The 16360-nt window shown below is 28.8% G+C and overlaps 1 protein-coding gene across 2 annotated transcripts; it reads right to left on the bottom strand.

Moving 5' to 3' along the window:
• Positions 1–2534: 2534 nt before the first annotated feature.
• LOC132924251 (chitin deacetylase 1) lies at positions 2535–11705 on the bottom strand. Of its 2 annotated transcripts, none has more exons than XM_060988443.1 (9): positions 11520–11705; positions 9003–9141; positions 8132–8262; positions 5564–5713; positions 5362–5477; positions 4765–5066; positions 3943–4232; positions 3634–3857; positions 2535–3235 (listed from the first exon to the last, which is right to left on the bottom strand). In XM_060988443.1, the coding sequence occupies exons 1-9, from the start codon at positions 11581–11583 to the stop codon at positions 2942–2944; spliced, it is 1710 nt and encodes a 569-aa protein (XP_060844426.1). In that variant the 5' UTR covers positions 11584–11705; the 3' UTR covers positions 2535–2941. The 2 variants fall into 2 exon arrangements, with proteins under 2 accessions (XP_060844426.1, XP_060844427.1); XM_060988444.1 differs by lacking the exon at positions 8132–8262 and adding an exon at positions 7533–7645.
• Positions 11706–16360: the final 4655 nt, after the last annotated feature.

The following is a 16360-nucleotide window of genomic DNA, read 5'->3' as shown; positions in this document are numbered from 1 at the left end:
AATATACCTATTGAAATAATAATAGACTATTAAACATAATATCATGTTGAAAAAAAAATAAGTTACATTTCATCATTTGATATAATAGCCAATAGGTGACTATAAAGTATAAGTATAATAGATACAGGAGACGCCGTTTATAAGACTCACGGATATAAGGTTCAGTCGCTTATTGGACTCAACATCGTCTGAAACGATCCGCGGACGTATCCAAATACATTATAAAAAATCGGTTTAAGACTCCTCACCACTTCGTTTATAAGACTAAAATTTCGTAAAAAATAAACATTTTTGGTTAAAATTTAGAAATAAATTGGTTTTTAAAAATTACATATTTTTGGGTTATTTCTGGTTTTAATGTATTTACAATAAATTTTATCGCATTTTTTGTAATTATTGTTATTGTAATATGAGTACGAGAAATATATTTTCGAAATATTAATACTCAAAACAAACCAAAATTATAATTTTTTTTCATAAATAATAAATACATCATACATCTTTTATAATTTTTTATTAATATGTAATAATTTTTATAATATGTATACCTATGTATTATAATTTTAATTTTTTTATCGGAATTTTTAAATTTATTCAATAATATAGATATGTAATATTTAATATTATATCTATTAAAGTAAATTAAAATAAAGCAAAATATATAGTAAAATAAAATTCATAAATATGTAATTCAATTTTTTTTCTCCACTTCGCCTATAAAATTCATTCGGATATAAGACTCACTTTATGCTGGTCCCTAAGTGAGTCTTATAAGCGGCTTCCACTGTATATTAAAATATCCAAAATTAACCTATCTTATTCTTATGTCAATATGTGTATACTCAGTATACAATACTGTATAGGTATTTGTATCAACTAATGATCCAGTATCCTAGTAAGTAGTAATCTAATCGAACATCTAAAAATATATTTCAATTTTTCAATCATGAAGTTAACTTGAAAACAAATTTTAAAATAAACTAAATTTTTAAACCCTTCAAAATTATATTTTTAAATCTTGAATAATTAAGTGTTTTAAATTTTTTTTTTGTTATTAAGTCGGTGTGAAATAAATGTAATGACAAGATCAAATCGATTTTCAAAAATTTTATCAGATAAATAGGGTAGTTAATAGTTTAATACAGTTGGTAAAATATTAATATTTTAAGAACGCTGCTTGTACCTAGATTCTTTTTGTTTTGTATTACATTTGAATAATATTATAAAAAAAATGTCATGAGGGGCTCACTATTTTATAAACACATGTACCTACAGTGTTACCTAAATAATTACTAAACATTACTAATCGTTTAACAATTACTAAAATATAGTTATTTGTTGTTTTGTATGTTATAACATTTTAGTATTAGCAATTTCAATTTTAGGGGGCTGAGCTCCACCTTATCGAGTTCTTGGGGGTTGCAGCCCCTGAGCGGCTGAGCCTCCCTGTACTCGGCGCCCTCGAGTACAAGTATCTAGGTACATACCTATGTATATAGGCACTTTATTATGCAGTTATTATTATTTGTTATTATTTAATATTTATTATAATTTTTGAAGCAATGTTTTAATAGATAGTCATTGAATTTAAAAAATTGAGCAGATAATGCAGATACTTAATGCCACATTTGCTAATTTTTTTACCATACTAGCTATTTTGATGGCGTTTCCTTATTGGTAGTTTTTTGTCGCGTAGATACTAACGAAAACTTACGAAACTGTACTAACTATATTCTATATACTTACTAAGGCAATTGAAGATTACTCCTACCTCTTAAAGGTTACAAATAGACTCTAATCTGCAATAGATTGCATGTTAAGACAAGGCTGTATATAATCTTTGTACCCCGAAAAATAATCAACAATGCCAAACTTTAAGTAAGTAGGTGTGTGTTATGTATATCCTGCGTTTAAATTAACGGAAATCGAGTATTATTGAAAAGGACAACATTTTAAAATAGGTATACATAATTACAAATTGATTGAATTTTTCACCAAATACTTATAATATTAATGTTTTCTAACTCTAGCTATAGATATCATTTGCATACTTTGATCAAAAGATAAATTTTATAGATGCATGTTGTATACGTACATTTATGATATTAGGTTAGATTATTTAGGTATTTATATATATATAATAGGTAGGTTACTTCACACCCAAAAGATCGAAAAACCAGTACTTATCTAATTCAGAAATTAATTATTATTCAAATAACAATTAAAAGTAAAAATATAAATATAAATTTTCAAGTACCAACGATTCTTTTTTTGTTTTGAGGGTAAATTATGTACAAATTAATGATTAATAATTTTAATTTAAAATGTATAACAATATATAGGTATACGTTTTAAAATAATTTATTTTATATTTTTGGTGAAGTTTTTCGATATTTGAATGGGTTTAAATTTCAATTCTTGTCGTCACACTATTATATCAGTTAAATCTGTTACAGTTGCGTATTTATCAACCAATTAATTTACCAATATAAGTTATGTACTCATGTCTATAAAATATTTTCAAAACATAAAAATAAAAACAAAAATAATAGTTTATTGACACTTCTAAAATTAATTATACAATATATATATAAAGTGCAATGAATTTTTTCAAATTGCTCAAATGCTACTGTATTTTACAAAGTATTTTTTCTACAATTAAAATAATTTTCATTAAATTAAATCAAACGAAAAACACATACAACAAATTTGTTCAAATGAGCAAAATTAAATGTAAAAATATAAAATTAGAAAAAAAATGAATAAAATAATTTAAGTAAACTTATAATAATATTGTACTCATAATAACTATTAGAATATTATTTTTACATTCAAATTTACTTTCTATCGAATATAAAAACAATGAAATGTAGAGCACGAAACAGAAAAAAATCACAAATGAGATGTCTTTATTTTAACTGACATTGAATTTGAATTGTGACTAGACGTAGCGATTTATTTTTTTGTTTTTAAAGTTCAAGTGAACGTTTCGCTTTCTCCTCGTAGAGAATCCGTCACCAGTAGGATCTAAAATCCATGGGTAATAATTGGGACATTCCATGCAGGTGAACAGTCTGATAGTCTCTCCTGGGAGTTCTCTGGTGGTCAATGGGCAGGGATTTGATAGCGAGCAGAAGGGTTGTCCTTTGACATCACATTTGCTGTTTTCGTCTTTCCATTCTGTGAAATCTCTCATATTTTCCAATTCGGTAGGCGTTTGCATCCATTGAATAACCTTTAAAGCAGAATTTCCATTACGATTAAAAAATATTTTTTTATCATACCAAAATGTGTGACGGCGCTGAATATTAATACTGTAATATAATGGGTAAGTAATTTTCTATTTTATTTGCGTAGGTACTCAACAAGTTATCATTTACATTATAGTTAACTTACTGTATTTAGTGAAAACTACTATTTAAAGTTATTACTTATTTTTAGAACTATTATTTTGTGACATTCTTTTTCGTACGTATAGGTATTAGGTACCTACATATTAAATTTATTAAACCATTAGATATTTTGTATAATTATTCGTTATTTGTTAATGTGGACATATCATAATTATTATATAAATATGTATTACTTATTCTAATTTACCCAACTTACGGGTATAAATGTGTTGACACTTACTTGTAACATGTTGACGAAGTATACGTCGTTTCTCTTTAACATTTCTTCGATAAATTTGATCAGTTCATCTTTAAATTCTCGTTTGCTCTTAAGCCAAGAAGCGTGGAAGTGTAATCCTAATGGGGCACGGTTGGTAGAGAAGTGCCGATTGAAGTTGTGTCTGAGTAAGCGTCCGAATTGTTCACCAGTTTGGATGTTCGAACAGGAGTCGACCATGTGACAACCTAATAGCACAACATAATGTACGGGTTGAAGTAGGTGAACAAAAGTTTTATCAGGTTTTTTTTTCTACCGAATCTAGTAACAAACCTGGTAGAGATTCGTCGAAAGTTGGATCGTCACGTCTGTCCAGTTCGTTCATGACCATTTCCCATACTGGATGGCTTCGGCTAGGACAATTCTGGGCGTTACCGTTACACTTGTGTGGCATTCTGAAGAACAAGGTATATGGCCAGATGGGAACTCGGCCTAAGGAGGCGGTAATGGAAGCGTCATACACGAAGAACTGATGTTCCATCATCTGGAACTGTTTGTTGCCGCCGACTCTCAGGTATGGCGCACGGATGCCGACGATTGAACCGTCAGAAATGTTTGCAAATCTATTGGATTAGGATTTTTAAATAAATAATTATATAATGAAATGTATGGCAATACTGTAGCGTCGTTCTAAGTAAATTGTATTGTTAATTAGCAATTAACAACACCCTTTATGTATTTACGTATCGTAAACGTTAATTTGATTTAGGAGTAGGTAACGTGCATAAACAAATTTTTTTTTTAATAAACATTACTACTGTGTTAAGCAAAATGCTAATGAGTTTTGTGAAATTTAAATGCTTTTACTCCAGAATGGAAAAATTCGTAAGAACGGCTCAAAACGTATTAAAACATTTTTAGCCAGTATTTATCGATTTCTTAAATTCTATATTATAATATAAATATTAAAATACTAAAATACTTAATTCTATATCGTCGAATAAAATATTTTGATTGCAGAAAAAAAAAAAAATAAAGATATTCTCACTGTTAATAATAAAGTGGTTACAACGATTTCATATTATAATTAATTTTAGTAGGTACACTAAATATATAAACGTTAATAAATTAATAAAATTAATTAATATTAAGTACCTTTCTGTAATAAGTCTAGCTCCGGCCATTTCGGCTAACCAATCGTCGTAAGATCCACCAGTCCAGTACTTAGGATCATCTTTGTGTGTTAACGAGAACACAGCGATTTCGTGTCCTTTACGATGTAATTCTTGTACGAAAGCATAATTGGTGTACTTGTGCGACACGAAGAACGTTCCTTTGATAGAACAACCGTTAGGGTTCATTCGGTTAGGCAACGCGTTATTGAAAATCTCTTCGTACAAATCCATGTTGTCGACATTTACGGCACCGTTAAATGTAATAGTGATCAATTGAGGTACCTATAAGATTATTATGTTAAACGTTAAAATCTAATTCGTTATTAATTAAATATTTTTATATATTCAAGAAACGACTTTTATCATAATTTTATTTTATATATTTTTTTTTTTTAGACTGCAATTAATTTTAGTTAAATAAAATGTATTAATTTATGCAATATTTGGTTAAAATTTTCTTAAATCCTATTAGTTAGACATTAAAATATTTTCCAAAAATAAAGATTAGAAAAAAAACATTAGAATCATTAAAATTTGAGAATTTCGTAAATAATTTTGTACTTTTGTTGTTACATACCTGACTAGGTTCCAATCCACCGGGTATTCTGGTACCGTCAGCTGAGCAGAAGCAATCAGGCAGCACACATTGGTTCGGATCACAATCTGGCGCACGGTTCGGGTCAGTTTCCACGCCTAAAGTCACGAATATAAATTGTAAACGGTAATCGATCACGTTACAGTTCAACAGTTGCATAATTACTATAACCGATAACACTTACTGCAAGCGTTTTCATCAGACTCGTCCTTGCATTCTGCTCTGTCATTACAGAAAAGATCTTTGTTTATACATTCACCGTTACCACATTGTAGTTGGTCCTTTGGACATACTGGTTCATCTGTTTTCAAATTTGGTAAAGCTTTTCTGGGTTCTGAAAATAGTTAAGGTTATAGGGTTATAGATTTTAAATTTAAATTAATTCATGTTATATAATATTCAACGCCAATGAACATGTTTTTTTTTCTATTTAAGAGTTGGTTTCATCATTTGATACTTTGAGTAAAATTTAATTTTAAAATAAATATTATGAAACGTATTTCAATAACGATCTTGTTAAAAATGTTAATTTCATTTCATTTTTCAACTTTTAGCGTTTAACTTATTTAATTTTATTATTCTTAATTTTTTTTTCTTGTGTGAGATATCCGCAAAAAATTACACAAATTCATTCTTATTCTATACTTGATTTATGCATTCGTTCGTAAGATTATAATTTCATAGTAATACATTTTAAGACGTTGAATATTATTTTAACTGTAATAGGTAGTTATTATTGCTAGTAATTACTAAAAAATCTAATTAAGAAAAAGCGATGGATAGAATTATAACAAGTGCAGTAATATAGATAAACAATTACGGAAAAACAGTCTAACATTTCCATGTAGGCTAAAAGATTTTCATTAATTTTATAAAAGTATGATATAGAAGTTTTTATCGTAATGAGTATCTAACAGAATATTTTACAAAAGGTAACCACCACTAATCTAGCACTACAAATCTAATTTTATTCGCTACAATATAATATTATATAGTCTGTAAATAAAAATATGTTATTATTATACAATTTTTTATACCAATCTTAAATTGGTAGTTGATATTTTTACAAGGTATTGAAGAAAGTAACTATATTCTTGGTCTATCTGGAACTTATTGCTGTTAAATTTAATATTAATCTGTTTTGTAAACAGGAATACTGAAAGTGATTGAAGAATAATGTACTTTTATGCAATTTAAAGACCGGTTGTTCTGTTGCTATACCTTCGTGCTGTTAATTATTATCGTTGAATATATAATATATTCTTATAATATCAAACACAAAAGTCTAAAAAACCAGAAATCGATGTACACTTTAAATCGTTTGATAAATTCGATGATTCAAGTTTAGTTTTGTTTTTAAAACTCGTTTTTAATATAATTAATTTTTTCTCTAGGCGATTAAATGGAACTGGATTTATGTGATTGCGTATCTGCCTATGAGTTGCATAAAAATGTAAGTCACGTTTAAACATGCACGAGATTCGTGATTTGATTGAATATCGTGATCTTAAGATATTAAAAGAATTTTAGTCAATTATTAGGCGTATATAAAAAAACTGATACTTGTATTTATGTCAATATTTAATGGATAAACTATTATTTTTTTTTGAACTGATAAATAACTTCTGATAATAACATTTATTTTTAAAAAGTAATACATAATATTGTAAAAAAAAAAAATTGAACATTGAAAAACGTTTTGAATGTTTTAAGTATAATAAATTATTAATCATGATTCATGTAGCAAGCTATAAGCGTATGTTAGTGTTAGTCTTATTTTATTTATAAAAACAATTGTTAAAATAAGCACATGCAAAGTCAATAATAATAAAGCATTATATTATAACCGTTTTCAAACTAAAAAAAAAAAATTGATAAATAATAATACCTATATATACTAAAGCTACATGCATCTTCTAAAAAAAAGAAAGAAAAACACGATTCCGGGATTAATTTAAAAAAAGCCTACCTGTGTTTGGCGCACAGGTCTTTCAAAACTACTCAACTAATTTTCTTTGGTAAACCACATACATTCACATAGAATAATAGATAATATAACATATTATAATATGTTAATTTTTTTTTTTTTTTTTTTTGCAATGTACAATTCACACTCTCGTCCTTCACCTCTAAACAGTGATATCACCACTTACTGTCCAAACGGTTACAGTTGGTGACTTTACCCTTCCAATCACACGTCTGCTTATCTATGTCGAACGCCAAACCAGACGGACAAGTGATTTGTTTTATACCAGCTTTAGTGCACCTGAAGGAAAAAATGCGTTCATGCTATTTTTATGTTAAAAAAAGACATTGTCAAATTTAACTTAATTTCACTTTTTTATGACGTTCAATCGATGGTATGCTGAAAATTAATTTATTTTAGCCAAAACAAACAGATGCAATGCATGTAAGGTTCATGTAAATAAGACACCATTAAATATATATTGGTATATTATATAAAAAAATATACCTATCGACTTTATATTATAATGGTTATGTTAGGTATTGTTAGTAAAAACAACGAACACGGGCAAAGGCATATTTATGATATTTGAGGCAATTATAATACTAGGTAGTAGTTTCCTTAGTATATAATAAATAGTATGGGTGTATTTTGAGCTGCGCAGACTTAAGATTAGCACCAGGGCAAATTGAATTTTGTTTTATATTGATTCAAATAATAACAATAGTGATACGTATATTGCTTAAAGCCCATAGACCACCTTCTCCGGCCGTTCGTCGTACTTACTATCTAATTTGTCACAATTTTTCACACGAGTTTTCCAATCACAAGTCTGACGATCAATGTCAAAAGCTAATCCTTGAGGGCATCGGACGCCCGCGAGACGGGTAATGCCGTTCTCGCCTGCTTGGTCGCACCTATTGTGGGCATCAATCATACGAATAAAAAAAATACAAAGTTTTCGGACATGCACTGAATCGGCCTACGTGTAACGTACAATTAATGTTTTGTAGAATTTACCAAAAAAAAAAAATTCTAACAAAACTATTAATTGTTTGATTTTAGTAAGAATTATACTATAGAATATTTATAGTTAGGTATATAGTTATGTTTTGATAAAATGTACTCAAATGTTGAAGAAAAAATATTTTGTGATAGCAAAACTAAGTATAATTGATTTAAATTCGTATATAATTAATTATATTGTGGGTATATATTATTTATTAGTGTATTTATTATATTTGTTGGAATTTTTAATACCTTTGCATTACTGTTTGTTTTTTATCATTATTGTATAATATATATATATGTATTTCACTAAATAATGACTTGCATTAAATTAAAGCAAAACGTATATGCTGTTTAAACTAAAAGACATTTTCAAAAATCTAATAGTTTATTTGTCGCTATTTTGAGGTTAATCAATTGTAAAAACGACGTCATGGTAAAGCTTACGTTCACTGGGTATGGCTGTAGCTATACGATGATGTAACGGAATGAATAATTATTATTCAATGTTTTCAACATTACGTATAAAGTTATAAGTGATTGACACGTCTATCTATTACAATTTATTAGTTTATAAATAATATTATTATTTATTAGACACGAATTTGATGTATTTATACGTATTTTATTCATAAGTTTAAATATTTACCTTACGACGTCTCTACAGTCACCTTCGATGGTTAAACGAAAGTACTCATCAGCTGGTCGGTTTTTACACAGTTCATCTACTGATTGTTCATCGCCTTCGTCAGCTTGACGTTTTTCTCTTGGTGTCATAAACCCATTGCCTGCATAAAACGAAATTCAATTTTTTTATTGTATTGTTTTTCAAAAAAGTTTAAGTTGTATTTAATATATGTCTCCCTATTTAAATAAATTAAAATATTACAATTTTAAAAGGCCTCCCTACTCAAAATTCCAGGTGATCCAGGTTTATTCACTGCAGTGTTAACGTTATGATTTCAGTATAAACAAGAGTCAAGAATGAATTGATTGATTGACGTACTAAAATGTCCTAAGTATCTTATTTTAATCCGATATAATAATAAGACATATTAATATATTATCTATTTATAATTTTCACAGGTTTCCCTCATATGGATAACACAGTGATGCGCACGGCTAATCGGGTCAGCATTTACCTATTATCGAATTTTAGAACGAAGATCTGTGTTCAGCCGTTCATGTATAGAGTATAGACGTATAGCTGTATAAAGACATTTCTATACACGTTGTCTGAAGTCAAAAAGACTAACAAGAAATAAGAAAACAATTGATCAAGACTTTGAGTTGACTGATCAAGGTTGGCCGTTGGCGTCAGTGCCAATAACATGCGGTGAATAGATAACACTATAATAAATTCTACTTTATATCATATACATACATAGTACTGACAAATCGTCAATTATAATACCAATACTTTACAATATACTATATAAGGTAGGTACGTGTATAGTTTGCGTATGTATTAATAATCACATGTATCGTGTGTGGGTGTGTTTGTCATATTATATTATATTCTGTATTTCAGCTGTTTTATATACAAGAGTGTCATTATATTTCTCAGAACAAAACACAATAATAATATAATAGTACAGTTCTATATGTAGAGTCTGCAGGTTGGGCTCATTGAACGTATAGCGGCCAAGTCACGTAGTATGGCCGTGGTGCCCATTGTTCAGGCAACGCGCGAGTAAAAGGCGTTGGAAATCGTTGATATTACACAGGTGTATATTTCTTGGTTCGAGTGATGACGAAAAGAGAAAATAATCGGTCGAATCGCACGTCATATACAAATCATACTCCTAGATAGACCCACTCAAATATGTGAAATATGTGTATATTCTCAAATATACGTGCTATAGTATATTCAAATATAAAATATCATATATTATCTAGTGTTCGGTACATAAATAAATCAAATTGATATATTTCAAATTAGACCACTTTCTCGAACGACGACACAGAAAAATGTGACAGGTTTGCAATGACTCCCAATTGTCTCCCATATACATTAATTGCAAACGATATCAATGGAGAAATTATTTATAATTAATATCTATAAAAATTTATTTCTGATTACACTTTTATATGAGAAGAGCGTTCATGTTCAATTAATTCAATGCGTTCAAAAAAGAAAAAAAATGAAATTATGATGCGAATCTGTTTACAATATCTAGTCGTTCCGAGAATTTAAGTGATCACGACTACTTATGAGTTTATGACATAATTCAAGAAAACGTGACAATCAAGTACAGAGCACATAGGCAACCATAATATTTTAAATTAATATGGAATGTATAGAATTCAATATTTATTTTGTAAAAATAGATAAACAATTATAAAAACGGATCGTACAAAAAAGCTTTTTATCAATGATGTATACACGATAATAATGTCAAAATAGTTTAAATAACTCTTCAATGCCTGCTTGCGTGTATATTTGATAATAATGCAGGTGTACCTATAAATCGTAGTTGTGCAACAAACTATCGAGAGCAACGAACTCTGCTACTTTTATTTCACTCACGAATTGCTTTCTTTTTGAACCACTTTACTGATATGTAAAATTTAAAATTTATCATCACATAATTATAACTATCAGGCTATCTCGTGATTTTGTTCGTTATGAATCGAAAACAATTATAATACGTATAATATAATATTACATAATACACACGCTGTCTAACGACAGCAGTTTTTAGATAATCCCTTTGCAAAATGTGCACGCACGATCTTCCTATACTCTATACGTCAGAAAGTACTAAAAATGTGTGTCTTGTACTTGGAAAAATGTTCTACGAAAGAATGACGACGCTATGACCGCCGGGAAATAAAGAACAGAGATTTTTGAACATGTCTGGAGTGTGAACCTATATACTACATTTAATAGGTATATACTATTGTCTATTATATTGTAGTAGGTAAATATCAATTATATTACAGTGGCGAATAGTATAGGTAATTCGTTGATGACTGAAGGACTCTGCGGACTGCGATCGCAAAAAATCGAATATCATACAATATTGTGTATATTATATAGGTAAGCAGTATCTCATTATAATTTATTATCATTGCCATAATATAGAATCGTCAGTCGTCGTCGTCTTATAATATATTTATAACAAAATATGTATACATATTTATGTGCATATTATATACTTACAGTTGTCAATGGCCTGTGACAGGCACATCAGGAGCACGACGGCCAGAGCAGCTTTTCCCGTCATCGCTACTGCGTGTGGGTTCGTGTAATGAGCAACGCAGACCAACACTGCCGGTGTATAGGTAGATATCCTAGGTCCCGTCACGATCTGTTCGCCGTTTCCCCTATCGTCTCCGCGGCGGCGTCACGATATTATACGCTCCACGCGACGTAAACACCATAATAATAAATACACGGGCTCGTTGGCTGGTGGGGAAGCAGCTCGGTGCCCGATTTTCCTGCTGACGGGAGGTCTTTTTCGCCTCCCCCGCCACAACCGTTCCCGCGAATACGCCGCACACGTTTCGCACGCCGTCTCGGGCGCGCATGCGCCACCAGCACGCGCGCACTTTCACCACGACGATGACGACGCCTTGACCACTGTATAATATTATGTTGTTATTAGGTATACCATCGCGCGGAGGCGCCTGCCTCGCGATGTGAGGTGGGCTGCTGCTACTGCTGCTGCTGATGCTGCTACAAGTGACGCGATATACGAATACCTATTTAATAAACGACCGGTGATGAGCTGTAGTAAAATATAATTATATGATATGTATGATTTGTAACGGGTGTATTTTCGTGTACTTTTCGTGTAAGCTATTTTTTTCAAAGTTCAGGCATTGGGACTTAAAATATGGCCGTTAAAATGATAAAATAAAAGCACTACCAGTTTAAAAACGTATATACTTACTGTGAAACTTTAATAAAACTACATTGGTTCCTATAATTTCGATCAATATTAAAAAAAAAAATAAAACCATAAAAATGCCTAATAAAATTAAAGCCTTAAAATATGGTAAACACAATAATTTAATGCTTTATTTCCCCTTATAACAGATAGGTTTTTAAACATACTTAATATATAAGTTATATCTTACACATATTTAACTCTGTTATTTTTTAATACTTTCAATACCTCCTATAGTCTATAATGCAAGTATGTATGGTAAACTCAATCACAATAGTAGGTACTGTAACTAACGAAGCGACAAACATACGATTTGTATATCTGGTGAAATTTTAGTATAATAAAGGTAATTGCAAAAAATTAGAATATGTACATATAACACATATGATACATAATAATACATATAACTTAATATCTACTATAAGATATAGCATACCTAATATTTAATGTTTTGATTCTAAATTAAAGTTGTATTGTATTAGTCAATATTCAAAATAAAATATATTTTATAAAACAGAACTCTGGATAGGTACTATCTAACGATCAAAGCTTACTATGTACAAAAGGGCGCTGGTCATATAAAATTGTCCTATAGATCAATTTCATTCGTTGTATCTAAAATAAAAAATATATTGAGGCATAAAATTTCTTAAAAAATTTAACTTAAGTTATAACGCATTATTATCCAGATTAAATAATAACTTATTATTAATAAGTAGGTAATAAATAACTAAAGTGCCAATAGTAGGTATGTATATTGCAAAACTTTCAGCGATGTACGGTCGAACAATTTTACCTGTTCAGCATTCAAAATCCACATAAAGTTTGAGTACTCGATATCCTAAAAGGATACCAGTATATCACGTTTGGACATTAATATATAAAATAATAAGTATATCATTTTTGTTGGTAAGTATATATAAGCCACGTATGACATGTATAAATAAGTTATACTATAATATTATGTTGATATACTTTTTTGTAGTATCACAATTGAGTTGGAAACTACGATGATATTCTTTCCGCTTCAGTTAAATCGTTTACTGCACAATAATAACAGGGAAATTATACAAAATCATAACAATACATCCGGTGGTAGTCAAAGCCTACATCTATTATCATATATTATGTATATGTATGGGTTTATGATTTAATAAAGTCAAGATGGGTTGAGTCCCTTACATAATAAAAGAAAAGTGGATCTGCCGTTATCGTCGTCTCACCCATGGTACCATAGGAGAAGGAATGAAGAGACTTGGAGGGCGGCATCTCCAATAGCATCATTATAGCGATAGTTTCCAGCTTCATCTAAGCGTCTTTCCATAAGTTTTCTAGCATGCTCTTCATTCTCTTTAACTGATAAGATGTCCTCTGCTACCAACTTATAGAATACTCTATATTATGATTGAATGATTCTTTAGCCTCCACCAAAATCACAGCACTTTCCATCATATCTGTGGAAACGTTGAAAAACCGCTCTACAGAGCAGATATAGTATATCTATTATGATCAGAGGGCACCTAAAGCGAGTGTTTACGTCAACACTCATTGCGTCTCATTTTAGGTATTGGAACAAAGTATTTATTCAACAGTGTCCAAATGGTGCTGGAACAGTACATGCACTAAGCAAAGAAGGCTAGTGGTGAAGACAGTGCTGAAAACATTCATCGTAATTTGTAAGGTAAGTACTATAATATAGGTACCTACTAATAATATTTATGATGATTCAAATACGTACGAGAAAAATGTATCACTTCAAATTTGTAGAACAATCAATTAAAAAAAATTATAATAATTAAAAAAATGTTTAGAAATTATAAATTAATTTTTTTTGTTAATTTATCACACGCTTTATCATACTTTATCATAATCCACTATAATAATTGTAGTAGGTTTCGATTAACAGCTACGCGTATGGTATATTTGGGGCATTTTTCGATTTAAATCGTTAATAATTTTGTATTCAACGTCATCTTAGCGCATTTACGGTTATTACTGCTTTTTAGATTTAATTCATGTTCATAATATAAGATATATAACTTATACACTTTTATAGTTATAAATAATTTACATAAAACAGTACCTATATACATTACATACATAATATTTAGTATATAGACTATAGTGCCCTCCAAACATGTTATGAGCTCTTACGACATCAGAAAAAACATTATTCAAACGTAATGATTTTGTAAGCCAAAAATTAACCAATTTTATGATACCGACCATTGTACTTTAAGAATGTTTACGATGTACTTACCTAATATATTGGCATATACGTATCTTATTCTTGTACATTTTTAGTATTTTTTTAAATATGTATGTATACAGTACACACTACATATGGAATAATAAAGTTAGGTACAATATATTTTATATAGCATATCAAGCGTATCTCAGATATTCTTTTTATTATTTAAAATTGTTTGATTTAATAATAAGTCAGCCATTTACTAATGTTTTTATGTGCTTATAACTTATTATGGTTTTTATTTTTTATTTAATTGTATTTTTATATTATTTCAGTTACTAAGCTACTTTATATAAGTTGCTCACTAATATATGTGATGGGCGAAACCAGTAGTATAGGTATAGATTTTATAATATTGCCTCTATCAATTAATACAAACATGTGTACACCATACATGACAATAAATATAATGAGTTATAACTTATAGGTAATATTGTTTCCTGGTAGACGTATGCCCTTTTATCCAGTATCAACTAATAATAATATAAGCCAATAACTACTATAGTAATATATAAGTAATATATATATATATGTATTATGTATTACGTATACTACCGCGAATACGAGTCATGCAGGAATAGATACAAAATATATATAATATAATAATTATGATATACACACGTATTAAGCAAGGGTGTGGTAAAAAAAATTGAAATAAAGCATCCATCTAAAAATTACGAATAAAATTGTTTTATAATAATTATAGAATATTAATTATTATCGACATTAATAAATACGTGAAAAGTTACAAAAATTAATATTTGTATTCTCTCAAAATAAATACCTTAAAACCTAAAAATTTAATATTTTATACAGATCATCAATAGCATTCAAAAATAAAAAAGGCGAGCAAGTGGGTATCGCTCTGCTGTATAGTAGAGATGGAGAGTAGGTTACTATAATGGATGTATTAAATTTGAATGCAACGACTGGTATCATTGTATATACGAAAAACGATTCTGAACGGAAATGATTTGTTAGTCAATGATAATTAGTAGGATATATTATATTATTACCTATATGGCTATATTTAAATCGTAATATATCGTTATTTTACTCGATTTCGTAAAAAATTTAATTTCATATACGTTCATAAAATTTTTTCTAAATTAACGCCGGAGTTTTTTTTGTACAGTTATTTGAAGAAAAAGTTATGGAGAAATTTGTGTTGGGGTTTTTTTAACCTTAGATACTTGTATGAATTACAAAAAATTTAATTTAATTTTAAACTTCAAAATTCCTTGCAATTTTTGTGATTTTGACATATTTCTTAAACATGTGAACTTTTAATGCTTATAAACAAAAATTGTGACTTACGATTTTTGATTTTTTTTTACTACAATAAAAATAACATATAATAAACCTTGTATTAAATTAAAAAAATTTTTTTATTGGCATTTGAAAGAAAAAAAATTTAAAAAAATCGAAAATTTCAATGGTTTAAAGTTATAACAAGTTTAAAAAAATTCTAAATATTTTGAAAATTTAATCGTAAATAGATAACGCTAATATAAATATTTTGTGAAAATTTTAAGTATTTATAATGATTCTTTTTTGAGTTACAGAATAGTGGTTATGCGTAAAAATTCCCGTTTTTTCCGTTACTTTTTCAGGGTTTTTCCTGACGTTTTTGAAAACTACTGAACATTTTTTACTTTTGACCCCAACTAGTCTAGTGTGTACCAACTAGATTAAATTTCCTTTTCAAAGAGGGGCTGAAGTAAAAAATAAAGCACTATTACTACTCCAAAACGTAATGACTGACACACAAAAAAAAAAAAAACACACATCATTGTAAAATCAATATATTTTCACTCCGTTCGGAATCTAAAATATAGTTCTTAAACAATTGATTTATTT

Source organism: Rhopalosiphum padi, chromosome 3, assembly GCF_020882245.1.
Source record: "Rhopalosiphum padi isolate XX-2018 chromosome 3, ASM2088224v1, whole genome shotgun sequence".
In the NCBI taxonomy this organism is placed as follows: Eukaryota; Metazoa; Arthropoda; class Insecta; order Hemiptera; family Aphididae; genus Rhopalosiphum; species Rhopalosiphum padi.
This window is presented reverse-complemented; position numbering and strand designations above follow the sequence as displayed.

Coding starts and splice junctions, on each gene's coding strand:
- LOC132924251 (XM_060988443.1), bottom strand. CDS start 11,583: ATGACGGGAAAAGCTGCTCTGGCCGTCGTGCTCCTGATGTGCCTGTCA. Junction 5,478..5,563: donor GTCTGATGAAAACGCTTGCA/GTAAGTGTTATC, acceptor TCGTGACTTTAG/GCGTGGAAACTGACCCGAAC. Junction 4,233..4,764: donor GCTAGACTTATTACAGAAAG/GTACTTAATATT, acceptor CTAATCCAATAG/ATTTGCAAACATTTCTGACG.